This window comes from Molothrus ater, chromosome 1 (genome assembly GCF_012460135.2).
Source record: "Molothrus ater isolate BHLD 08-10-18 breed brown headed cowbird chromosome 1, BPBGC_Mater_1.1, whole genome shotgun sequence".
NCBI lineage: Eukaryota > Metazoa > Chordata > Aves > Passeriformes > Icteridae > Molothrus > Molothrus ater.
The window spans coordinates 130573402-130599936 of NC_050478.2; the positions used below are offsets into that span (position 1 = coordinate 130573402).

Genomic DNA, 26535 nt, shown 5'->3' on the forward strand with positions numbered 1-26535 from the left:
AGTTTGACCTTAATCTTTTAGCCAACTTGCAGACTTTACATGCATCTAACTATCCATTAACTACTGATTAAGCACAAATCACATGCTACCATAAAACACATTGATTCTCTCTTTTAATTTGCTGTGCATTTTAAACTCTCTTTCAATTTTTTGTGCCCTTTAAAAGATCCTGGAAGATGCTGATTCAGCTCAGTGCAAAAAATTAATATTCATGCTGTATAACTCACAACATGTACTTTTAATCAGGCAGTAGAGAGGCTTTTGAAGGCAATACCCAAGAGTTTTGGGGTACTCGGTAAGGATAGCTTCAGCATCTACTAGAGCTTCAAGAAGTCCATGCAATCAGCAGAGTAAGAGGAGGAGATTCAAAATAGGGATATCAATGCTCTTTCTTTTCTACTGAATATCACCCTCTACCATGCAGTTCCACTTACAGATGATAAAGTAGCCTGACATTTTAGAGACTGATTTTAAATTGTTGATTCACCCGTTTATGTAGAAATGGTGGAGAGAGAAAACTCCCTATCTACACTGAGTGACACCAGAAATTTCTGTGTGATATACCATTCACATTTTCTTGAAAACAACAGGTTCCTGGAAGAGGGCTTTTCCCCACCTGAGGACTTTTTGAACTTAATTTCAGGACAAGTTTTCAAGAATACAATTGAATGTGTAGGAAGACTGTGCTATATTCTTCTTAGGAGACATTGTGAGGAGATAGTAGGTTCAGAAACCTCTGAACTTTGTTTCTCTTTTATTTCTTTTCCCTACCTCAGCCAGCATCTAAATCTGCATGTATAGCATAGATTGTAGGGAAGAACAGAGCAAATACACAGCAAATCTTGACTCAATAATGTTTAAAACTTTATGTGTTCCTTCTGTTCCGTGCATTCATCTGTGTTGAGCTTCCTCTGACCAAAGAAAGGGGACAAGCAAAAGGCTCCACAAGAGACTGAGATATCAGCCTGATTACCCTGGTATGCTCCTGGAAGATCAAGCAAACCCTGCTGTAAACATCCTCTTTGGGCAGGGAACAAGCTCTTCAAAATTGGTTGTAAAATGCCTAGCACAGGTTGGCTGTTGAGATATAAAAAAGTGCAGCAGAAGCTGCAGAATTTCCAGTCTAAATATACAATGAGGAGACAGTACAGAAGTATAACACAGTCCAATGATCTTTCTAAAAGTAGCCCCAAAGTGTGGTCTGCTGAGAAATACAAAGCTCCAATGGTACCAAATGCTCTCTGTGGGTGGTAAACCATCCCCATGTGGCACTCCACTGGTATATTCTGCAGAAGTAGCCTCTAATTCCCACAAGACAACTTTGAGTCACCTTCTGAGACTCTGCAGTAGCATAATTATGTCTGAGCAAGAATGACTACCCTAGCTTGTTTTTTTCTCTTTTGCTTATGTGCACTTGGAATCTCTACAGAAGGCATAAATCATAGATGAAGCTCTTAGGTTTCCCTAAACAGAAGCATAGTAAGAATTGGGTTGTTAATATTTAATCTCTGCAAAATCATGTTCAAAACACTTCTGCTTTTCTTTTGAAGTGCCTAGAAGACCATCCTCTATATGCCAGAAAAGCATTTGAGGCAGCCAACATGGTATTTTGTTTTGTTGCCTTCTGGTAGAGCTTAGAAACATGGAAAACATGATTATTAAAAAATGTTGATGAAATGTGGGCTTGAGGAGACCTCAGTAGAGATTAGTTGCAATAACAAAGATGATTGTAAGCAGGTAAAGTTCCTTCATTTCCTCTAAACAGAGTATGTGAAGCTGATATAATCTATGTCCTTCCCATTCCTGGACTGCATATTTATCACTACCACATCACACTATCAGGGATGAACCTAAGGTCTGTTTTGGGTAGTTCTCAGAAAACAATTTTAATCAGCAGCTGGGGCACCCAGCTGTGTGAGCCCCTGTTAGGAGCCATGGACTCTGCTTGCAGTGTAACTTAATTGTCACAGACTCTCCCTTGTCTTCTGATTAAAGATGACCTGTAGGTCGGTCACCAAGTGGCAGAGAACCACAGAAGAATAGTTAGGCTGCTGGGCAGCACTGAGAACTAATTGTTTGGATTTCCAGCTTAGCATGTGAGACTTGACAGAGCTGAGTAAACTTAAACAGCAGCCCTGAAAAGCAAACATCATTTATCTCCCTGGGTTTGGCCACGGGACTGCCATCTCTGGCCCTACACCATGGCTGCTCTTGGGGTTTCCCCAGGAGGTAGGGGTGGCCATGCACACAGACCTGTGCACCCTTTCCAGAGCTGTCATCAGGGACTCCAGTGTCCTTTTGATCATTTTGCTTGGCTGTTTCCTTTCAGATGTGTCTTCTTGGTGGGTTGGTTTGCTTTTAAGCAGGAGGAGATGACAGTGGAGCTTTATTGTAGCTTTAGCAAGAGAAGAGATGATGAAATGATGAGGACCAAGAGAAGGGTGATGGACAGAGCCAGCTGTGATGACTTGGTTCAGTCAAAGCTGGTGCTGCTTGGCACTACCTGCCACTACCTGCAACTACCAGGGAGTTGGACTGAGGTAACAAAAAACTGAAGATACAAAAAATGCTCAAAGTTTAACTTTTGCTATAGCAGGAAAGATAAATGACAACAGTTGTTTGATAGCTCAGGGAACTGTCAATTGGTTTTTTTAGCAGAAGATATTTTATAAAGGCATTCTTTGCTTTGAACATACAGAGCAGCACAAATGAGTGTGACATCTCAAAGACTTTGAATGAAGCATTCGTTACATAGTTTCACAGCTCTAACTTTCTTTTCTTTTATTTTCAGATTTTAGAAATTCTAATATTCTGCATTCTCCTCTATTTTTACAAAAGAAAGGCTGTGAAACACATCATGGTTTTGTTAATGATGGTAGCTCTACTGGGTAAGAACATATTATTCACTTTAATGTTCCTGTCTGTTACTTGATAATTCCTTGTCACTCCATCTCTCCAGACACTTAAGATTCAAAGCAGTGTGCTTGAAGAAGAGTCATTGAAATGATTTCACATGATTTTTACTGTGGTCTCTTTCTGAAGAGAAAAGCTGATTTTTAAACATGGTTTCTACGCTTATTGCTGGGACTATTTCTTTTCACAGATACCCTCATATTAATATGCTATGTGTAATGATATTCTGAAACTTGTTTTAAATAAAACTTTAGGTTTTTTATATCCTGGGAAAGTGAACTACTCAAAACTTTGCTTTGGAGAGCAGGCTGTGAAAATCAGTTCTCTAAAACAGAGCAGCTGAAGACCTTCTAAGTGCTCTGTAAACAAGTGCAGTGATATGCTGTGACTGTACTACAACTTCTAATTATCTATGACTATTTGCATATGCAACATTTCATATTTTACAACCTTTCCTGAAGAAGAACAAGAACCCAGTGGACTACTGAAGTTTGTTTTCTATCATTGTCACCACAATCAATAACCAGGGAAAACAGAGGAGATAATTTTATTGGCATCTTTCGATAAAGTTAAACTTGAATCCATTTTGAGACATGTCAGGAGTTCATCTCTAAATCTCCTATGCTTGTAGGGTTATATCTAGAATTTTCACCTCTCCATGTGACAAATTCTCCTGTCCTTGTCTTGTCATTTCTCCATGAAACCCTCATGGGACACAAGTCTTTGGCTGAAGTGAAAGGTGCCATTGAAGTCAAATTATTTTTTCTCTGATTTCAGTGCGTGCAAAGACTTGCAGTCTGCAAAGACTTGCATTTCTAATGGAGATGACCATGAGGGTTTTTGATAAAATAGAATTTCACTAAAGTTTGCCAGGTACAAAATTTGGATTTAACTGAATGTAAAAACCCTCACAGATTTATTAACTCCATTCCTTCAGGGTAAAAACCCTGAGTGGTTTCTTACTCAGCTAAAAACTCAGACTTCCAGAACAACTTTTTGGGGACAGTCTTCCTATGTTGGTTTCCCAGCCCCTAGGAGTATTAGGATCTGTAGCTCTGCAGAAGCATTGCAGGATTTCCTTGCTCCCTGCATGAGGCAGAGATGGAAGAGCCCCCAGAGGCTTAGGTCTAACTGCTGTTGGTTTGGAGGAGGGAAGTGTGAGTGTGGCTATCTCCAGCTCCAGGCAAAGATGAGTGTGGCTATCCCCAGCTCCAGGCACAGCTGAGTGTGGCTATCCCCAGCTCCAGGCACAGCTGAGTGTGGCTATCCCCAGCTCCTAGCACAGATGAGTGTGGCTACCCCCAGCTCCTAGCAGAGATGAGTGTGGCTACCCCCAGCTCCTAGCACAGATGAGTGTGGCTACCCCCAGCTCCTAGCAGAGATGAGTGTGGCTACCCCCAGCTCCTAGCACAGATGAGTGTGGCTATCCCCAGCTCCTAGCACAGATGAGTGTAGCTATCCACCAGCTCCTAGCACAGATGAGTGTAGCTATCCCCAGCTCCTAGCACAGATGAGTGTGGCTATCCCCAGCTCCTAGCACAGCTGAGAGTGGCTATCCACCAGCTCCTAGCACAGATGAGTGTAGCTATCCACCAGCTCCTAGCACAGATGAGTGTGGCTATCCCCAGCTCCTGGCACAGATGAGTGTGGCTATCCCCAGCTCCTGGCACAGATGAGTGTGGCTATCCCCAGCTCCCAGCACAGATGAGTGTGGCTATCCACCAGCTCCTAGCACAGAGCCTTGGAGCTTTGGCAAAGCTCTCCTGAGCTGCTCTGCAGCTCCCAGCATGGCTGTGAGGAGTGTGGAGCACTGTGCACTCCTGAGCAAAGGTCCAGCCAGTCCTGGACTGGGTCCAGCTCCTCCTCCTGCATAACTGGAAGCCTGAAGATTTCCAGATGTGTTCCTCCACATCACTGCTGCAGTTGTGGGCTGGCCCACCATGATGCTGCCCCGAGCACGCCCTGGGGGAGCTGGGCAGTGGGTCTGGCCAGCCCTGCTGCCTCTGCCCTGTGTCCTGCCAGCCCTGGTGGCAAAGGGACACGAGGGACACGCAGAGCGGCAGCAGGGCTGCAAACCTGTGCCCTGGCAGGCACCAACTGCAGAGTCTGCTGCTCTGCCTGCAACCAACCAAAAATACATTTTCAGCTGGGGGCTGCTGAAGTTTTTGCGAGCTTATGCAACCTGAGGAAAATGTGTCATTGTTTCTGCTCTGTTAAAAAAGACACAAACAAGCAAATCCTGGCTCACGGGACCTTCTGAAATACTGACATTTCCCTTGAGCATGAGACTCAGAACTGCATCTGACTCTGGTTCCTGCAGCTGTCCTGGAGCCTGGCAGTCCCCACAAATCTACACTTGGACCACTCTGGTTGGTCTCTGACCTTTCTGCTGAGTGAAGTGATGGAGAGACTGAAAAATTGTCCATTACTTTGCTGCCAGCTGTGTGACACAGGCACTGCCCTTGCAAGGTCCTGCCTGCTGAGGGGGTGAGTGCTCATGGAAGGTGATACAGTCCTGGTGGAGTGTTCATACTCCATGATGTAAATTAAATGTGGAAAGGTTTCTTTACAGAGAGGGCAGCCTTGTGTTTCACTGCATATGCAAGCTACTTTCACCATCAAGAAAATACAGTGGTGATCACAAAATCTGATGAAGTTTTGCTTAGTACAATTCTGCAAATTCATTTGGTGAGAATCATTTTACCTCATGTATACACTCAGTTATCATAAGTTTGGGGAAAACATTTCAGATTATAGTGGGATTTCAGCTGGAAAGTGACATCATTTGTCACACTAGCTTTGAGGGGAGATCATTCTGACAGAGAAAACAACTCCTGGGTTTGAAACTTGTTTGGGAGTTACTTTAACGAAAAAGATAATTTCACTTCTCAAAGAATAGAAACCAACCAACCAACGAAACCTCCTGGTGCTTTCATTTCTGTCTTGTTAATATTTTAAGGTGTGGAAACTGGTCTTTCATCAGAAAAAAAAAAATTAGCAATCTTTACCCTTAGCATGACAATTCAAAATACTAATTTTTTTCCTGTAAATGTTCTTTTAAAATAATTACTTTCCCATGTTAGAGTTCAAATCTCAGTTTTATGTTGATGTCTTGTTGGGGCTTGAGTGTATTTCTTGACTTTGTATCACAGCATTTGCACTACTGCAGGCCAGTGTTTGACCTCTGCTCAGTTTTACAGCTGTGTTTGTTAAAGCACTTCACCTGTTTCCATTACAGAGAGAGAAGTGAAGTGCTGGGGGGAAAGGTTGTCATGAAAACAGTGAATTTCATGGTGGTGAACAGGATCATCACAGGATGTATGCAACTCTTAAACTCCCTCTGAACTTTTGGACTTTCTATAAGAAAAATGCTTGCAATCAAACCCTCAAACCTGCATTCATTCTTCTTCCCCCTCCTTTTCTCCCAACCTTTGGCCTGAACCTTTTGCACAGCACAGGTCTTCTTGCCAATCTGAATGTTACAGGAGGATGAATCAGACCACTGAAATCCAACACTCCTCAGCTCTGCACCAGGGTGGAACTGGATCTCAGCTGGGGGATGCTGCTCCTGACAATTAATTACCTTTCTTCAAAGGTCATCTCTGCAGCCTGACTCTTGAATTTTTCAGGGTTTTTTGAATTTGTTACATTTTATTTGCAGGAATCTCAGACTTCTTGGGTTAGCTTCCACAAACCAAGAGCTCCAAAAGGAAATCTAAAGTAACTCTTAGCTAAACTCTCAGCCCCTTTTCTGAATGATTTCTCTTGCAAAACCTCTCTGAACTGCTGACATGTATAAAACCCATTGCTTGCTGTCTGAAATTTGTTTGTGGTGATACAATGATAGTGATTAAATGGATTGACAATACACTGCTGAAATACTCTTTCTGTGGGATAAATCCAGTAAATGGTCTCAAGAGCCTGGCTCTTGAAATGAAGTGCAGACCCCTGTGTTGTTTGTCTGCTCTTCATATATGTAATGCATGGGGGGAGTTAGGTGCTTTGGGATGTGTTCCCAGAAGTCAACTTTGTCCAGCTCCTGTTTCAGAGGAGAAATCCTGAGGATGATGAGTTATTTGAGGCTCCCAGTGACACATGCAGGCTGCTATAAAGAGGCATCCTAACAGCTTTGAACAGATAGCCAGACCTCTCAGATGTCTCCTGAATACTGTAATATGGGCTCCAAATTAGCTACATAAACTATGTGGAGCTAAATAAAGTATGTGTGGAAGATGTGGAGGCTGTTGTACCACCTTCAACTGGGAGTTCAGTGAGCTAAAAAGACTTAAAGGCAAAACACAAAGTGTACTTAGATCTAAGGCCACTGAGCTTAGCCAGTAGCTTAGCAAGCATTTATCAAATCATACACTTGTTTTAGGTGCCCAAGTCCTTCCTCAGTCTTATTTTAAGTGATCAGTCCTGTGGCTCTGACCTGGATCCTTGTCCTCCCTCAGTGATGCACTGAAGTACTAATCTGAGTCCTGCCCTGCTAATCTCTTCCCTTCCCTTCCAGCATCCCTGACTGTCATTGCTGTTAAGGCTGTGTCCAGCATGATAGCACTTTCTGTGAAGGGGGAAATGCAGCTAACCTACTCCATTTTCTATATCATGAGTGTTTTAATGGCAACTTCTTGTGCTTTCCAAATCAAGTAAGTGAGACTCTATTTACCTACTAACCTTCATGTTTTATATGACAGTTTTATTTGGTACTGATAATGATTCCAGATACAAGTTGCAAATTAAGACAACAAATTTTGGCAGAACCCTGACAGATGCAAAAATTGCCTCCAGCTGGTTGAATTGTTTATTTAAACTTTATTTCTTAGTTTGTAATTGATTGTTATGGACACCACCTCCTCTCATTATCACCTTCAACAAGGTCTTCCCAAATTTACTTGTCTAGTTTTGGCACAGGTCTTAACACACTAAGTGAAATTTATGCTTATGTAGTCGTTTGGGGGTTACTTTTAGAAATCTTTATTGCTGAATAATCAAATAAGCATGATTATCCTCATTATCCATGTCTGTTCCCCAGCTTTATGGCCCTAGTCAGACTGGAGAAGGGAGTGTACCCCAACTTTCTCCCTGCCTCTGTTAAATCTGCATGTTGCACTTTGCTATCCTGCCTGACTGTACCTTTCAAGATCCCCCTGCAGGCCCCTGCTCTGTGAAGTGATTGGTTTATGCTGCCTGTGCAGATTGCTGGGGGTGGCAGCACAGTAAGATGTGTCTTGCAGCTGAACAGAGGCTGTTCCCTTTCTGCCTGTCCCTCTGCTTCTGGTGCTGATAGCAGCCTTCAGTAATCTCATCTAGACTGTTCCAGTGTGAGCCTGAGTAGTTCCTTGCATGATTATTTTCCAGTAGAAAAGCCAGCCCAACTTTTTCATGGCAGAACATACCATTCCCATGTGGAATCAGAAAGTCCATGCATTATTATGCACTGACTCTCCATGGCTGACTCAGGAACTCCCTGGTAACTGATTATAAAGTGATTTACATCCAGCTTGTCTTCTCTGGGAGAACAGCTCAGGGCATTTACAATAGGAAATAAGAGCTTGGTAAATAAGAAGCTGCTGAATTAACCTCTCCATCTTTTTTTTTTTTTCTTTCTTTCTTTTGCTGGCCAAAATTAAAGCAGAAGTGAAACATGCCCATTTCATTCCCTGGGCTCAGCATCCCTTTCTCTCTACTCTTTTGGATTTTCTAACAGGGACAGTGCTGTCAGTCTAAATTTTTCATTTTATTTGTTTGCTCTCTTATTTTATATGACTGTCATTCATTAGCTGAGAACAGCCTGTGCTCCAACAATCTCCTGGATCCAACACCGGGCCTTGCTATCACTGATTTAGTCCCTGTGACCAAGTTTGTTGCAAATGGGAGAAAATAATGAGGTGTTTTCAATGACTTCAAAATCCTGACTATCCTGTGGATATGTAGGATTTCTTTATTTTTAAAGCACCATGGAGACTGTTCAACAGTTGCTAAAATAACCACGCAATTATTTTAATGGCTAAAACAGATCCAAGCTTGGATTTTTACTGTGCGCATATATTGCACCAGAGAAATGTTCAAGTGTGGTTCTTTTTACAGGCTTGAATATAGTCTGCAGACTCCTGATTTTTCTCTCTGAAATGACCATTCACATAGCAGAATATCTACAGGTGCATCCACGATGTCAGCTCATGATTCATCACTCTATGGGTGAATGGTGATAGCTGTGGTCTCTGTACAAGTGGGTTAATGACTTTGCCTTTTTGCAGACTGTGCAGGCTGCTCCCTGGCCAGTGTCTCAGTCCTGCAGGTCTCTGTGCAATGCATGCTCCTGTGGTCCTGCACACTCTTGCTCATGGTTCTGGTGAGAGGTCATGTTGCTTTTCCGAAGAGCAGGGCAGAGAGTTTCCAACCCAAGGGGCTTGAAGCCACCTTCCTGGACTTTCCCTGCAGGACAGAGTGTTTCTGGGTGTGATTGCATGGATAAACATACAAATAGGTGTTTCTGTCAAGCTGGAGTGAGCAGTAGCAGCAATGTGGACTTCAGCAAAGTGAAACAGTTCCTACAAGAACTCACATGTTCATGTCCATGATGCCAATGTACCCTTACACAACCTGTTTGAAGTAGAGCAACTTGTCCCTGGCTGCTTGCAGGCAGCACTGCTTCCAAGAACCAATGCAGATCATAAGCAATAATACCCCAGCATTCCTCCCTTATCTGTGGCAGAAAAAATTTTTCCAGCAATGCTTCAAAAATATGTCCATTGAAAGCCTGTGGCTAGAAGAATCCATGCCAACCTTATTGCTTTCACCTATTCATTTTTACTCTGCAGAGTCAAAACCAGAAAGTAAATTCAGTATGTGTATGCTGTCCAGGGCTACTTGCTATTGTGGTAAGAAATGGTCACACTTATTGTTAAACTGACAAGAAGTGGCCTAACCTGACTTAAAATGCAAGGGATCTCCTGTAGGCATGAGATACAATAATGCTTATCTTTCAGGTTCTTGAATCAAGCAATGCATCTGTATGAAGCAACAGCAGTTGTCCCCATTAATTTTGTGTTCTTCACCACCAGTGCCATCATTTCAGGTTTGTTTCTGACCTTCTTCCTCTACAGAAAGATTTTTTAAACATCAGGTTTTCAAGAACAGGAACCCTGTGAATAGAAACCCAAACCCGTCATATTTATCCTCACAGAAATAATTTTTTCCTAAGTCATAGGTGTTTAGAGTGTTAGAGCTGGATCATCTTTTAAGGTTCATCCCAACCCAAATCATTCTATAATTCTATAAAAATAATCAAATTCTAACCTTTCCAAAATAGATTATGTGTGATTCACTGTACCTTGCTGGCTTACTAGAAGTACCTGCATTTATCCTAGCCTCATACTGACATCCAGTAAATGCATTTACCATGTGCACACCAGTCTCTCCCTATACGAACTGGTAGAGTAATTTTAACAGCCTGGCAAACTACTCAAATGACAACCAGCTGTGCTTCATAGTAGTTAGCGTATATTCTGTTTCAGAAGGTGGAATTCTGGGTTAAGTGAAGGAAATAAAATGACTACAAAAACTTTTTAAGCATTTAACATTTTATTCTGGGTGAGAACTTTGAACTCAGCATTGTTAAAGAGGGACTGCAAATCTTGGAAATGGTGTGCAGTGCAAGAACATGAGCTGGGAGGACAACTAAGATGCTGTATCAGCAATGAGCCAAAATGATCATGTTGTTAGAACATTTATGACTCATTTTAACACACGCTGGGGGCTTTCCTGTCATTGCTGTGCAGGAGTTTCTCATGCAGAGCTGCCATTAATGAGAAGGGGAGTTAGCTTCACGCACAGATTGCCTCAACACCTGTGTTAGAAGAGACCTACACTTTGTGACCGAGAAGAAACTTGTGCCAAAAGGGGGTTGTGTTCCTGTGACCATATGGGGAATTTGGCCAGGTGCCTCCTTATAAGATCAAGTACCTATTCAGGAATGGCTTAATAGCTTTGAGAGTGGATACACATGCATTTGCACCAGGTTAGTTAAACCAGTGTAGGGCTTAGAAAAGCAACCTCTGCTGAATCTTGCTGGGGTGCTTGTAGAAGGTACCCGCTGTCATGATTCCCCCATCCCTAGTTACAGCCTTTGAAGACACAGTCACACTGCAGCTGCACTGGGTCCCACTGGCATTTCTAAGCAAAGCTCTGCTCATCAGTGGTTTTAAGCTAATATACTTGGCTGTTAATAGGGGCAGCTGAGATCCAGATACACATCTGGTTCTGTCACCTCCACTACAGAGGTACTAATTCCTGGAAGCGGGGCGAGCAGAAAGAGCTAGCGATCCCTTCAGCCAGAAAGATTTGGCAAACTTGGCTGCTGGAGCCCTTCACTTGGAGTAAACCTCAGGGACACAGCTAGTTATTGAAAATCTGTTCCCAATTGGAGTTAAGATGTCCACATGCTCTGCTGGAGTAGCTTAACGAAGTCCATGAAGAACCTCTCAGCTGTATTGGTATGTCACTGCTTGTGAGTAAGACCTCGAGTTTGACCTGCACAGAAATTGTTGCTGACAATGCAAAAGATACATGCATCTGTGCAATTACTAACCCAGCATGTGTTCCAGCCTGATTGACTAAATCTTCTCCAGTCCTATGCAGTATCTTGAGAAAGCCTAGCTTATGGAATATAGGACACAAAGTGAACCCATCACAATGTGTATTAATACCTTATTTGGGATTTTTTTTGCTCCGTTTAAGCATGACACTTCTCCTGACCCTCCCAGCTGTAATTCATATCACTTGGAAGCCAGTCAAGATCTGCAATTCTTGTTTCTGTCACATTCCAGGGGTCATATTTTATCGGGAATTCCAAAGTGCAGCTTTACTGAGCGTGTTCATGTTTCTGTTCGGGTGAGTGTATCAGCCTAAAATCTGCACTAAGGTTTGTACTGAAACAGCTTTGCCTTCTGCAATCTCTTCTTTTCTCAGTAAGCAGAAACCGCCTTGTTATTAAAGTATTATGGAATAGCCATTATAGTAGGATAAAAAAAAACATTAAAGAAAAGATTGATGTCTGTGCTTTGGGAGTTTGGAGGCCTGGCTTTGAATCCAAATATGTAAAAATGTGAGACACTTGTGAACTACTAATCTCATGATGGAATGAAAAACCAGCATCATCTGTTCCTTCAGCAGGAAGAAGTTACTGCTCTCCACCAAATATCAAATTACAGGGGGTGCTTTTACAGCTGTGAGACATCTCCTCCTATGTTACCTTCCCCTGGTGTGTCTGGCTGTTTTTTCCTGCCCCTAGGCATGGGCAATTATATGAGCTGCTTGCCTACAAGGCAGTACTGTAATAACTCTCTCTAACTCTATCTGCCTATATCAAGAAAGACACAGTGTGCCTGCAGAAAAATTCAGAGCATGCTAAATGTATTTTTGAAGAATGGCCTAGGTGTTGTGAGAGCAGAAACCTGGGTATCAGCACCACAAAAACTTTTGGGAAAGGTGACTGTTATAATAATGGGCACAAAATGTTTAAAAGATCTCCTAGAACTGCTGGAGGTGTCTTGCACACAGTGCTGCCAAATAAATGGGGCTGATAGCTACAAACATCTTCATCTTCTGCAGTTGGGCTGGAGTAGGTGCACACAGCCACTATCTTGTCTGACTGCTGGAAAGGACACAAAAAATGGAAAAGAGCAACCATGTATTTGGCAGCGAGGAGTTAGGGGTTGTGTGTCCAACACACAGCAGAGAGAAGATGTGTCCAGCCATAGCAGTTTTTCACAGCTCCTGGCTCACAGCCTGCCCCTGAGACATGCAATCAAACAAGAAAAACAACAGAGATGTTGACTGTCCGCAGCCAGACTGAGTTGTTAATGAAACTGCACATGCTAGAGCGCTAACTTGGATGCTCTGGGAAGATTTGCTCAGGGATTCAAATGTTGAGGTCTCACACCCACAGGCATCTGATTAGGTAAATATTGCTGGAAGTGTAATTTTGGCTGTGGAGTCTTTGGAACTGATAATAAAGCTTCAGGAGGCAAAACTAGACTGAAAGAAGCCCAAAATAAATTTACAGAGCTGGCAGGAAGAAGCGTTTCTTTATAAACTCAGCGACTTGGGTTTGGAAGTCCTTGAAAAAGAAACATGGAAAGAAATTCTCATCTCAGATACAGTGAACTGTTTCTAATGATACTATGCCACTGTTATTTTGCAGGTGTCTCCTGTCTTTCCTTGGTGTGATTATAATTGCAAGAAATAAAAAAGAGGAGCATTTACAAATCCCTTTTATTGACTGTGGACATATTCCTGGTAAGTAGGGCTTTTTTTCTGTCTCTGTTTAAATGAGGTTTCAGATAATGGGATGACCTAGGAGAATTGAGTCACAAATATGCTCTAGTCATATTTAATAAATATACTGTTCACTTGATTTCTATTCCTGTTCCCAACAGATTTTTCAAAGAATTTTTCAGGATTTTTCCAAGCTATTGTTACAACCAGTCAAATGAAAACAATGATTAGTGGAGCAAAGAATGTTTAAATGATGGATTGGTGGGGAATTTGTTTTATTAAAATTCTTCACAAAGTTGTTGTTTTTCCTTCTCTCACCACATTTCCTTAGGAGAAAATCTGACAGGCAAAATACAACCAGATTCTCATTGTTCATGCTATGGCACACTGAATAAGGAAGATGACTTGGTGAAAAGTCAAAGCTGAAAGAAGAAAGCACTTTACATGCCAGTTAACAGGAGGAACACCACTGGAACAAGGATCAGTAGCACCTTTTTATTGAACATATTCAAGTGTACATTGAAGTCCTGTATGTTGATGAGACATAGTATTATTTAATCCTAATTAATTTATCCCATGATTGTACCAAATGTGTCCTAAAGATAAAGGAAGCCTTAACAAAAACCAAATCACCATTAATGAAATGGAATATTCTCCTAGTATCAATGCCTCTTGAGGACATTTTTAGAGTTTTAATTGCTTTTAAATGCAATGAGCACAGAACAGGATTATAAAAATTCCCCTTTGGTACTCCTCAGATCTGTGTAAATGTTTAAAGACAAATGTGAGAAATTAGAATTTTTGTAAGTGACTTCCAAGTATTCTGTTATATATATAATCCCTTTTAAACCCTTTCCTTCCTGTTCAGGAGTCAAAACTGTAAGTATATATGCAGTAGACACAAACAGAATTGTGTCTACTAAAAAACAAAAATAATTTTGTATTGGGTGTAGAACAATCCTGATTATCTCCTACCATCAGATAAATTCTCTTACCCTCCAAGGAAATCAGTACTTTTGTGAGCAGTGGGAGGATAGTGTTTGCCATGAACACGGGCACATGGGCACAGGGACACATTTGAGGTGCCCAGCCCAGGCAGGATTAGGGTACTGTACTTGACATTTTACATCCTCCCAGAGGAGTCCTGTGCACTGGGCTGCACTGGGCTGGGCTCTATGATCTTTTAATATAGTCTGGCCTGAGTTTTAGCTTTTGTTTTCAGCACAAGAAGGTTTTAGCGAAGAAAATGCATGGTTCTTCAGAGGAAGTGGGGTAGCCAGGCTCCCTCTCTTGGTATGTCTTGGAAAAATACCTCTAAAAAAGTAGGGCAACTCCCGTTACCACTGGTAATTCTGCATGAGGAAAGGCTGTAAAAAACCAGGACCACAAAGAGTCAACATAATTGTGCAATTTTCTCTTCATTAAATGGTTGTGTCTCCACACTGATTTGAAAAGCCAGCAGTGATGGGAACAATGACAGTACAGGCTTTGTGTTCAGATTTGGAACATCTTGGTGTCTCTCTGTCCCAGTGTCCCATCAAAAAAGCTTCTTCAAGGAATTCCTCATGGGTGCACTTATCCCTGCGTGGTACCATTGATCCACCTCAGCCAGCACAGGGGTTTTGGTCACATCCCCTGCATAAACAAATGAAAGTGCTCTTGAAAAATGTTCATGTCTTGTTATAGGATTGAATTAAGCTGCAGTTATGGGTAGGGGCAGTAATGGGTAGGGGCCGTAGACTGCGTGTACTTTGTTTCAGGTCTATTTTTTTTCCCCAAGTAATTGTTTATTTAATTTTAAACTGAAGATCCATAAGGCAGTTTCATTCCAAATGCTGCAAAGCACACACAGAGCTGCAGTATTTCGTGTGCAGCAGTGTCCCAGGAACTATGGCACTTGGGGACTTGTGAAGCTGTTTTTCAATATGGGGCTTTTCCAGCTGACACAGGACAAGACTCTGTGTCTGCACCTTATGGTACCACCTGCTTGGCTTGGCCTTCCTTTCCTGCCTAGCATCTTGAGTTCAAGTTTCTAAAGATTAAAATAAAAAAAGCACATGACTTTTACATGCTTTCTCCAGGGAGTAAGGACATGCCTGTCTTTCTTTTGCAAGTCAAATTTAAGCTGCTTTCTAAGTCTCAAGTGAGAGTATGTGCTAAAGATAGAAATAAGAGGCCTACAGGTTTTCATTCTGTGACCTGGGAAACAAATGGGTGAAAGGATTTGGTATTGTTGCTTTTTTTTAAATTAATGGCCTTGGGCATCTTTCTGAAATCTGTTTTCATGGCTCAGGAGGGCTGCAGGAGGTAATAGAGGTTACCAGGTGTAGGATTTTCTCTTTAAAGCAATAAATCAAATGTAAAAATCTGGGGCAAAAGTTATTTATTTTAAATTACTGGATTTCTTCTCGAACAATGTTTTTTTTTCTTCCTATGGGTTTATTAAAAAATTTTAAGAGTTAAAGTGTTTTATTTTATCTCTAGTGTATTTCAAAATAATTTGTGGACCAAAACACTGGTAGAAATTATGTGCAATTGAAAGTTGTGATTTGATATGAACCTTGAGATGTTAACATATTCCAACTAATTAATGTATTACAGGATTGGAAAAACTCAGTTATGAGAATTCGTTACTGCTCTGCCAAGAAACGGACATGACTTGTTTCAAGAATCAGTTTCTAACCAATGTTATTTTCAGATTCTGCTTGCCATACTTAGGTTGCAAACACCACAGACAAATGCCTGCTAAAAGAAAAGCCTTTGCACTGGAATAAAACAACATCTCTGGGGCCCTTCTCCTTAATAACGAGTTCTTTTCTTGCAGTGCTTTTCCTGACATCAAAAATGTGGGCCAGATAAGCTGCAAAACTTGTGCCTGCAGTCTGAATTTTCCTGAACAGATTCTCCATGGGATCTGCAGAAATCAAACCAGGAGAAGGTGTGGTAGGCAGGAAGTGTCTCACGTGGTGCCTCAGGCTCCAGCTTGGGATTTGTGACAGACCAGGACCAGCAGGAGTCATTTAGTGCTTGTTCCACTGCTGGTCATGCTGCAGCAAGAGATGAAGTATTAACTGGCCAGGGGCCTGGAAATGGGAGCTCTGGAGCAGAGCAAGACTGTTTAATTTTTACTGTAAAATATCAGGATTCATTTACCAACAGTTTCAGCTGGCAAACAATAAACTAAGTTTGGACTGGATTTGTCTGTTTGCCCCTGGGAGAGGCCTGGTGTTCACCTGGTAGGCTGGTTGCCTGCTACTCACTCCAGCCCAGCTTTTGGCAGACTCACATTTTGCATGAAAGGGCACTGGTCACCTAAAACCAAAGGAAAGAGGACAAACTTTATAAGGGTTGAGTTTCTGTGCTTTGAATCTGTGGTTTCATGCACCTGGCAAGCTGCTTGAATGGATCAGCACTGCCAAAAGGCTCATCCTCTTTTTCCCAGCTGTGAGGTCCTGTGGCTTCCTGGGGCCAGTTCAGCTCACCCATCCTGTAGAAAGCATCTGCACCCTTCTCCTTGCTGGGGTGGCTCTCTGAGCTGACCCAACCAGACTGGAACATGTGATGGGACAGATGTGAAAAGGGGGAGAGGGAGTGAGACCTCTCTTGCTTCGGGGGAGCCATAATATTATTTCTCTCTTTCTGAGGAGATTCTCTATATGCCAAGCATTCTGCTAAGATCACTCTTCTTATATCACCATGCCCCAAAAGCAGCTAAGAGCTTCCTGAAAGTCTCTTAAGTGCCAGACTCATTGGCTTGTGTATATGGAGTGATGAATGGCCCCAGGTGGGGCTAGGATAGCAGCTTGTGGCAACCAGCAGTGTCCCAAGGTCAGCTAAAAGCCCGGACACGTGTCTGACTATAAAGGATTCTGAGGGTTATTTTTTTTATTTTCAGTGACTGTTTGCAATAAGGTGTGTAAACAATGCTGGAAGGATGGACTGAAAGGTCTTCTATACTCAAACTGTTCTCAGCCATGCAATATCTCCTTCCAGGCCTCTTTATGCAGGATCAATGGTTGCTTGCAGAGAAAAATCTCCCTTTTTTTGACACTGGGGTGCAGATGATTAGACTGACCTGTCTGTCAGTGTGCCCTTTTGTTAGTGTCCTCTGAGGCTTGACATTTTTCTCGTTCAAATTTGTTTGTTCATTCCTTCTGCAGAAATCAGCTGGACTGTGTTAGCAACTAGCTGAAAGGAGATAGAGGCTAAGGACCATAATTATTACTGGAGAGCCAAGCTGGAAGATTTACAAACCAAGGCCATTTCAGGAGCAAAATACAGAGAAATGTTTAGTGGTCTCCATTCTCAGGAGTTTGAGAAATCCTGAGTTTTTGGGTTCTGGGATAGAGTCAGGGACATCAGTGAATAAATAGTGATTTCATATAATTTTGTTGTGGTTTTAGTTTGGGTTTTGCTTTTTTATCTATTTCCCACCAGTTTAGGAGTGAAGGATGATTGTTCTCTGCCTAGAGAAGCAGGGAGGAAATACAAAATTCCCTTGGCAGATGGGAGATGCTTCAGCCTTTTGAAGCTGGGGAATTTGTACAGGCACCACCCGAGCACCTGGCTGATGTAACTATTTAGTTATGACATAAAAGGAGGCAGCACTGGCAAATACATCACTACATATTAAGCACTCCTGACCATGTAGGAAGGATCCTTGTCCTCTTGCCATGTGCTAAATCTGTTCAGAGCACATGTAGCCAATCTGGCCCCTGAGGCTGCACATAAACATATTTTTGAGACATGCTAAATGGGATGCCTTGAGCATCATATCAATGCCTCTTGGGCATGTACTGTCTTTCATGCAGAGCTCTTGTTGGGTCTTCCCTTTAGGGAAATTAGACTGTGTGATGTCCATACAACACAGGATTGCTCAGATGAGAAGATACAGTACTGCCAGAATATTCCCATCACCTGGGAAGTGTTTCTAGAGAGTGCTCAGCAAGGAAGTTGTGTAAACCTGCAGTCTTAGATTGCATTCCCTTTGCTTCCTGCTTACCACAGAGTAAGCATGGACAGTTTTGGTATCCACAGAATCTCAAGAATCTCCAGACCTAAGTAAAGGATTAGGTGGCTGCTGAGTAGGTTTTTTATTTAATCTAAATCCCAGTTTTGCAGTTAGGCCCCTAAAGCTTGTCCAAGACTTTCAAAGTGCATTTCATAGTACAAATCTCCAACAGTATTTTGCTTGCTAATGGACTCAGGCATCAGTCCCAGATGAATCTGTCAGTTCCCAAGGTAGCAATGAGAGGGATGCTGTTGGGCAGCAGACTTAGAAATGTGTTGTGGTGGCAGGAAAGTTTTGCATGAACACAGAGCAATTACTCCAGGGGACCAGTAATGTACAGTGGTCTCCTGGGCTCCTTTTTGACAGTGTCAACAGGGCACTTGTTGACAGTTTTCAAACTACAGCTACTGTAAAGGAATGATTAAACAGGTGGTGCTAACACTGACTGCTTTACATGGAGTCAATATATCACTCTAGTCCATGGCACTAATACCTTAAATGTGAAAGGTGGCCTGTGGCCATTGATGAAGGAGCCAATTTCTGTACTTTGCTAAATCACTTTGGGAAAAATAGAAATGATTGATTTAAGCCTCCAGCACAAACATGCACTTGCCAGCTCTCCAGTTGAAGATTTCCACTCTTGGAATAGGCATTGCCTTGCCTAGATGAAATCTTTGGAGTCTGCTGCCAGGTCTTTTGCCAGAATCATTAAACTGCTTGAAATAACAGCACTGTCATTTGTCTTCCATCTGATAGCTTGTGGGCATAAATCCAGAGCAACATGAGCACAAGATCAGGAGTTTTCTCTCCATTTGAAAAAAAAAAATTAAAGTTTTTCTTGAGTTTCAATAGCATGTGTACCAGGTGCAGAGCCTTATGCTGTTTAATGCTCTCCAATGCCCTCAGCCAAGAGTAGGAGAGAATGCTTGCATGGCACAGAGGCTGCCAATTAGGGAGCTTTTACCTGTCACTGAAGGTCGTGGCTGGTAACACCTTGTACAGCAATAGAATACAACAACTACTGGACCTTCTATTGATTTTTCAAGAACTGCTGTTCTGTGCTTTACAATGCAAAAGGGCTGAGGAATATCATTTACTATGACCAAGCATTGCAGTTACCCATGTGTTTATTTTTGCTGACAATATTTAACAGTGAACAAACAGCACGTCCCGACGATGCTGCTGGGATTCCGGGTGCGTGGATGAAGGACTTGATTCAGCACTGGAAATAACAAAGGTTGTTGATATAAGAAGGCAGCTTTATGTCATCTGGCCTGGCCTCCTTTACAGTTCAAGTCAGGCAACCTCCTCCAAGCACTTGTGTGAACCCTTTGACCCATCTACAGAAGAAAACAGCCCATCCTCTCCTACTAGTCAAAGTAGAGGAACCACCAATGCCATTAGTAATTTTTACTAGTGATGAGTCATTGTTTGCTTTTAAACTCTGCCTTATGTCTATTTTAACTTGTTTAGCTTGCAGCTATTTGCCTTTTGCCAGTGGTTTAAAGCACTCGGTAAGTCCCTCTAGCAAAATACAGTATGATGGATTTTTCACTAAGCTAGAGACAAGCCTTCTAAGTCTCTCACCATCAGATATTTCTGTCAGCCCTCAAATTATTTTCTGTGGTTGTTCTCTGCTTTCTCTCCATTTTTCCAGTGTCTGCATTTGGCCAAACACAAAGTAAAAATCAGATCATAGCAGCACTGAAGAAGTAGCACAGAACAGGATGAGACCCAGCATGCCATGGTTGGATGCCTGGCTTCCCCACTTCCCACAGCTGCAGCCCTGCCACCTCTCCAGGGAGGTGCCTATGCTTTGTTTTGACACTGTAATTTATTGTTGGCTGTTTTGCATGCCCAGAGATGCAGCCGCCTCACTTCTTTTCAGTGATTTGATTTCTGCCTCATTGCTGAGTTTGGTGGTGGTCCAAAGAGTAGGTGCCCCTGCCCAGAGGTCTCCAGGAAGTCCAGCACAGCAAGAGGCTTTGAAAGATCTGCCAGGTACCACCATACCTGTGTCAGACCCTGGCCCAGGGTCTGACACAGGTATGGTGGTACCTGGCAGTGGTAACAAGCAACATCACAGAGCTGCCCTTTCTTCACCTGAGAGATTTGAGAGCTCAGTCCAGATGTGGGAGGAGGGTGACTAATTCAGTGACTGTTTGAGGTGTGGTAAGTAAATACCACACTGGGAGGAGTGCCTCAATGTGGGGAGACCCTGCCCAGGTCAGCTGGTCTCTTCTCAAGGATGGTGAGGGTGCACCAGAGAGAAAAGATGCTGATATTTGACAGATGCTAATATATGACAAAAAGGTTTCTGCTCTCTCTGTCCCTCACTGCTCACAGCCTCACAGTGAGCCTGTGTTCTGAAAGCAGCATTTTGGGCATCTTCCCTCCAAGAGGACACAAGCATCTGGCAATGCTGACTGGGACGTCCAAACCCCAAAGAGTAGTGGGATGTGCATACCAGCCCTGGCATCTTTGGATCACCATTCAGGTGATCAGCCATTAATTTACTCAGGCTGTGGATCTCCCCACACTGAGGTTCCCAGGGCACCCCACAGGGTCCAGCTCCTGGGTGGACCCTGTGCTTCAGGTCCTGCCTCCTCTGAACAAGGAATGAGTGTCCCCCAGCCCTTTGGGGGATATAGGAGTTGAAATACCTTTGCAGTGGAGGGAATATTGTAGTGCTTTTACAGCCCAAGATGTCATGTTAAGCCACAGAACAGATGCAGCTATTTTGCTGGCAGCTTTACACAGCAAATAGCTTGGATCCAGTGCTCTGAGGTGTTTGGGGTGGTTTTTCTTTGAATTTTCAAATGAAAAGATCCCTAATATCACCTCAATTAGCCTGAGATAATTTGTGGTAGAGTTTTTCATTTAAAAAAAGTGTCCTTTAATAGTGAAGTCTTTGCAAAAGGCCCTGTCAGAGCACTTTAAAAGTGATTACAGTGACTCACATTTTTAATGGCTTTTTTTTTAATCTCAAAAATGGCTTTCTTCCAAATAAAATCCTACAAGGCCTCATATAACAAACAAGGGTTACTGCTCTTTTCCACACATAACATGAAAAATATCCTTGAGAGGAGCAAACTGCAGCCCATCTGCTGTAGCTTGGCTGGCGTGCGGCGCAGCTCGCTGGCCATTACGCATGGCTCTGGGTAAAGCAAACCACCTGCTTCCTGCACCAGGGCCCACAGCCTCCCCCGTGCTGCTCCGAGCAGGAAACCCATCCAAACTGCTGATGGGATGACAACCTTGGCATTCCCTTTCACTGCATTTGTTCTTGTGCCATTTGTTGTTCACTCAAGTGCTCCGTAGACTTTCGTCTTCTTTTCCATCGAAACTAGAAAAAGGCAGGCTTTGCCAGGGATAAATAGACTCTTACTTTCCTGCCTATTGCGTTTCCTCAATCTCCAGCTGCAGTCAGCAAAGTCTTCAGCTGGGAGCCCAAAAGGGCACCCATGAAAGGGCAGGGAAAGGAGAGAAGTCTTGGGGTAATTTTGTCAAGGAGCAACCAGAACATCAGCCCTTCCTCCCTGATCCAAGGTCTGATGCTGCACGTTTGACTGAGCTGAGCCTTTCATGTTTCCCACTTATGTCAAACAAGTACTCACTTTAATTCCAGAAGCATCCCTCACATGTACTTCCCAGACACATTTCCTAAACACTTATAGCACAGACAAACTGTAATTTTGCAAAGAATATGCTGAGTAAAAAATGGCATTTCCCCCAAGCTGCTTGCCATCATGCTGCAGAGCTCTGCCAGCACCATTACACTGCACATGCTGAGCATCCTCTCATGACCATCACTGTCCATGAAGGGAAACCTCTGCTCACCTTGGCTACTGCTCAAAGCAGATGAAGGATGCATCACCCATCCACCAGCTGCATGGGCAGGGTGCCCTGCTGCCCTGGGCCCAAGAGGTGGGCACAGCTTCAAAGGATGCAGCACTTTACAAAACAAATGGCTTTCTATGGCCTAAGTGAGGTCAGGGTCCTCACTGCTCCAGGTACCTCTTAGTGGTCAAAACATTAATATAAAAAGTACAAGTTGAAATCCTTTCCCAGTCTGAGCTGGAGACTATTAGCAGTGTCTTCAGGAACTGGAAGAGCCAGACTATTGGGAAAAGAGCACTTCTGCTCAGCCTTGACTCTGCTGCAACAGTCTGGAGGGTGCTGTGGCAGCACTTCATATTGCCATCAGGACAAGATGCTTCTTTCCTTCTGTTTTAAAAAGAAATTAAATCCAGTGCTGTTGTTTTGCTAAGAAACAAACAGTTTTCACTACCTCCTTCACTGAACTTAAACCATACTCTTAAATTCATTGACTATAAACAACCATCAGTAGCACCCTGAGGTAAAGTCCTCATATGAAAAATTTCCTCTCAGATGGGAAAAATTTGGCACTTTTATGATCAGCTCAAAATGTGATCTTTACAGCAGAGAACAAAGCAGTGCTGCCAGCTGTGCCCAAGACTAGGACATTTTTCTTCTTGATATATGTGTTATTGGAGAAAAAAATGTTCATGGGTATGTGTGGTTAACTGCATACTTAGGTGGCACTGATTAACATTTAATTTTACTCTCCCTGTCATGTGGTTGTTAGAGTGCCAGGTTCCATGCCTCTCAGTGTTCAGAGTGCACCTTTTTATTATTTCTTTCTTAGAACCAAAGTTGTGCAGCATGCAGTAAATATAATTAAAACTCAGTTAAATTAGTTGTTTATGATGCATAAAAACGTTTTCTAGTGCAAAATAATATCACATTTTTAAACATGTCATTAACCATTGGCCAAAACAAAATCATACCTTAAAAATGCATCATGTTTATCTGGCCAAAACTCAAGCCTATGTTAATTCATTTTGTTATGCTAAATGGTGGCTTTAAACCACCAAGCCACTGGCAGAGTGAGGTGGCAGCTGGGCTGCATGGAACAGGGTAAAATGTGCAACATTCACTTCACTAAAGCACTGGTTATCTCAACATCGAACTACAAGAATAGAGTCCAAAAAAATTACAGGAATGGCCCTAACTCTGTTTCAGCAAATGTTGGTGCTCACAGAGTGCAGAAGCCACAGCAGATACCAGGGCCCCTGTGTTTAACTCCAGCTGTTTAATACCTAATAACCAAACTGCTGGGGTTAGCTGGGGGGTTACTGAGAGGCATTCAGACTCTTGCATGGGCCTGCAGTTACAAAATATTGTGTCCTAGTACAGGTAAGAGACTCTCCTGAATCCCTCACTGCTTGTGGGTAGGGCAGTCTTCCGGTTCTCTTTTCCAAAAAATTGAAATCAGATTAAGTATCTAATAAGTATCTATCTATCTATCTATCTATCTATCTATCTATCTATCTATCTATCTATCTGTCTGTCTGTCTGTCTATCTATCTATCTATCTATCTATCTATCTATCTATCTATCTATCTATCTATCTATCTATCTATCTATCTATCTTAAGCTCTAAAACCTGGCCTCCTCCTTTCTGGAGCAACAACTCCCTGTTGCCTCTTCCCCATGCCCTCCATTTGCCTTTCACAGCAGGGCTTTGGGGTAGTGCTGTGTCCCTGGTGATGAAAGACGCACCAGAGCTGTCAGCAGTCAGGGCACCAGTTTGAGTCCTCTGCACACATTTGTGTTTGACATCTTCTGCTTACAGTGCTGTCCTGAATCCTTCTGGGCCAGCCTCATATGCAGCGTTTTTGAGTGCTCAGAGGCAGCTGGGTGTGTCTGCAGTGCAAATAATTCACTTAGATAAAAGGCAGCTGTGGAAGCTAGAAGATAAGGGGCCAATCTGTATGTCTCAAACACTGATAGCCAGATAGTTATGGAGCCAGCCAAGGATTGTTGGTAATAACCATGCCTGTGAGAAAAAACAGGATGTGTCTGGACAAGGGTGCCATACAGAGGAAGGGCAGCACTCTGCTGGGACAAATGCTCTTGTTCTGGCTCTTGGAAACAAGCACAGCACAGTGGAGTGCAAGCAAGAGAATGAGACTGAGAAGTAGGCATGGACTGTCAACCAAAGGTAGATCCAGTAGAAGTGGATCAAGAACACATCTGCCCCCCAGAGCACTCTGGCTCATTTCCAAAAAGGTCAGAAAGAACAGATTGCTCACAATAACTAATTTGCATTAAATGCAATAAATTTAGGTTCATGGCGGGAAAATATTGTCTATAAAAAGGCACCCCCAGGACCCTGGACAACCCTCATTCCCTCCCTCTTTTCCTTCTTTCCTCTCCCTCACTTTAGTCTCTTTCTCTCCCTCTTCTCTTTCACCCTACCCCTTATTCAAAATCCACCACAGTGTGCTCAGACTAGACTAACTGGGAGCAGCACAGCAATTTCACAGGCTGATGGAGCTGTTAGGTGCAGTCTTGGCTTTCTGCAGCCACAAAGCTGTAATGTGAACTTCTGTCCATAGCAACAACCACCTCTTCTCTTTAAAGGGGAGCTGTGAGGAAAGCAGAAGACTTGCATTTGACTGGAGGCTACATGGTAGCTGAGATATTCCAGATGTGATATTTATGTCGGAAAGGCCAACCTGGCCTACTGCAACAGTGGTAGGAAGGGCTTCAGCAACATCTGAGGTGGCATCCACTAGACAAAAAGAGTGCAGTAAATTAATATTAAACTGCTGGTTTTATTAGTAGTAGCAGTAGCATCTAGTATGCTTCATTCATGAGTATTAAGCACCTGGTGGAAGATGGAAGCCTGATACTGCAATCTGTCATTGACTCTAAAGAGTACAGACAACACATTAGGCAGGTATTTTGTGTCTTCACAAATAAATGAAATAGTGGACAGACTCTTCCAAAGAAATGTTTACCCATGCTCCTTAATCCAAAGTTCCACTAGCTTTTTTGAGGATTAAGCTGCAGACTGTTTGAGCAATCTTAATGTAGCAATTTTCATGAATAACCAACTGAAGATTAGGCTGCCCTTTGAAAGTAGTGACAGCATGGTGTGAGAGTTTGGGCAGTTTTGGGATGGGGGAGGTAGTGGGGAGTTGCTTTGTTTTAGAATTATCTCAGAAACCATTCTCTGAAGTCTTGCAGAAAGGAGTAGTCCCCAGAGCAGAGGTGGAGAAATGCTCTCCCAGGGCAGGGACACAAGAACATCTGAGAGCAGAATTGCATTGTTCCCTAAAGCTGCCAGGTTGGTCAAGGATTGCTTGGACAGCAGGGGGGTGGTTAGACCTCTCTATTGTTATTCACAGCTTTAACTTACAACAGAATGGGAAATAGCAGTATAATTGTTGTCCTAGGGAAGGAAATGTTTAAACTCAGTGCAAGTACAACCCATGCTGGTGTGCTGTAAGCATTTGTGGACAGTCTGAGATCAAGGTTCTCCTGGGTATTCCCATGGTGTGGAATATAAAATCAGAGCTGATACAGTCAATGCCTTATACTTTCTGACTGTGATCATCAGTGATGATCAAAACATGCAGGAACTGAGAGGGAGTGGAGATTTTAAGGGCAGTTGCATCAGCAGTCACAAATGTAAGACTATCTCAAGGAAAAAGGGTGGGGGGCTCTAGATGATAATGACAGTAAATGTATGGATCCCTGAAAAGAGCCAGATTTCTGATGGGTTTCTTTAATTTTCTGGATTGAGGAGTAGTATTTTAAGAGTCTGGCAGCATTTTCTTAGTGCAGAAGAGGTGCTTCAGAAATGAGACATTTAAGGATGTTCTGACTAAAAGCAGAACTCTCTCCTCCATCAAATTTCCTTTCAAATAGTGATAAAATGTAAATATTGAAGTCCTCTCTACTTACAACAGTCCTGCTTTACTTTTTGAGGAGCACTTGGGAAAGACATGCCTTTTTCCTTTGTCTGTAGGAAAGCAGTAAAATTACAGTCATCTGAAAAATACTGGCAATAGGTCAAAAAAGGATTACACAGAAACATGTCAGAGAAAAAAAAAGAAAATTAAATATTTGTTACAGTTCAAGATAACGGAATTAATCTAAATGAGTAGCACATTTATTGTAAATGTCAAAATTTTCAAAAGTAATCTCTTAAAAAAGTCAACAATCAACACTCACATGGTTCAGTCTGTACAGAAAAAAACAGTCATAAAATGTGGGGGTTGAATGTTCTCTGCTTTTCTGTCTGCCCATTGCTTTCTTTCTTTAAATAAGAGTACATGCTTGTGTGTGTGTGTGTGTTTGTAAAACAACACAAGTCTATCAAAGAGCAGGACTTATATATCCCTGCATTTACCATGCTTTGCTGACTCCAAAACTTGCAATTCTGAGCAACAGTCTTGTTTCTCCCCTACAGGAAGAACTTTCTTTTCTTGCCTAAATCATCACTTAAAACATTT

The 26535-nt window shown here is 42.6% G+C and overlaps 1 protein-coding gene across 1 annotated transcript in view; it reads left to right on the forward strand.

The window, feature by feature from the left end:
- Window positions 1-13620, forward strand: part of NIPAL2 (NIPA like domain containing 2) — a 49728-nt gene extending 36108 nt beyond the window's left edge. The window contains 6 exon segments of the mRNA XM_036406671.1: window positions 2792-2888; window positions 7427-7562; window positions 9906-9994; window positions 11745-11808; window positions 13121-13215; window positions 13526-13620. Of these exon segments, the coding sequence (XP_036262564.1) occupies window positions 2792-2888; window positions 7427-7562; window positions 9906-9994; window positions 11745-11808; window positions 13121-13215; window positions 13526-13620 (576 nt within the window).
- The last annotated feature ends 12915 nt before the right edge of the window (window positions 13621-26535 follow it).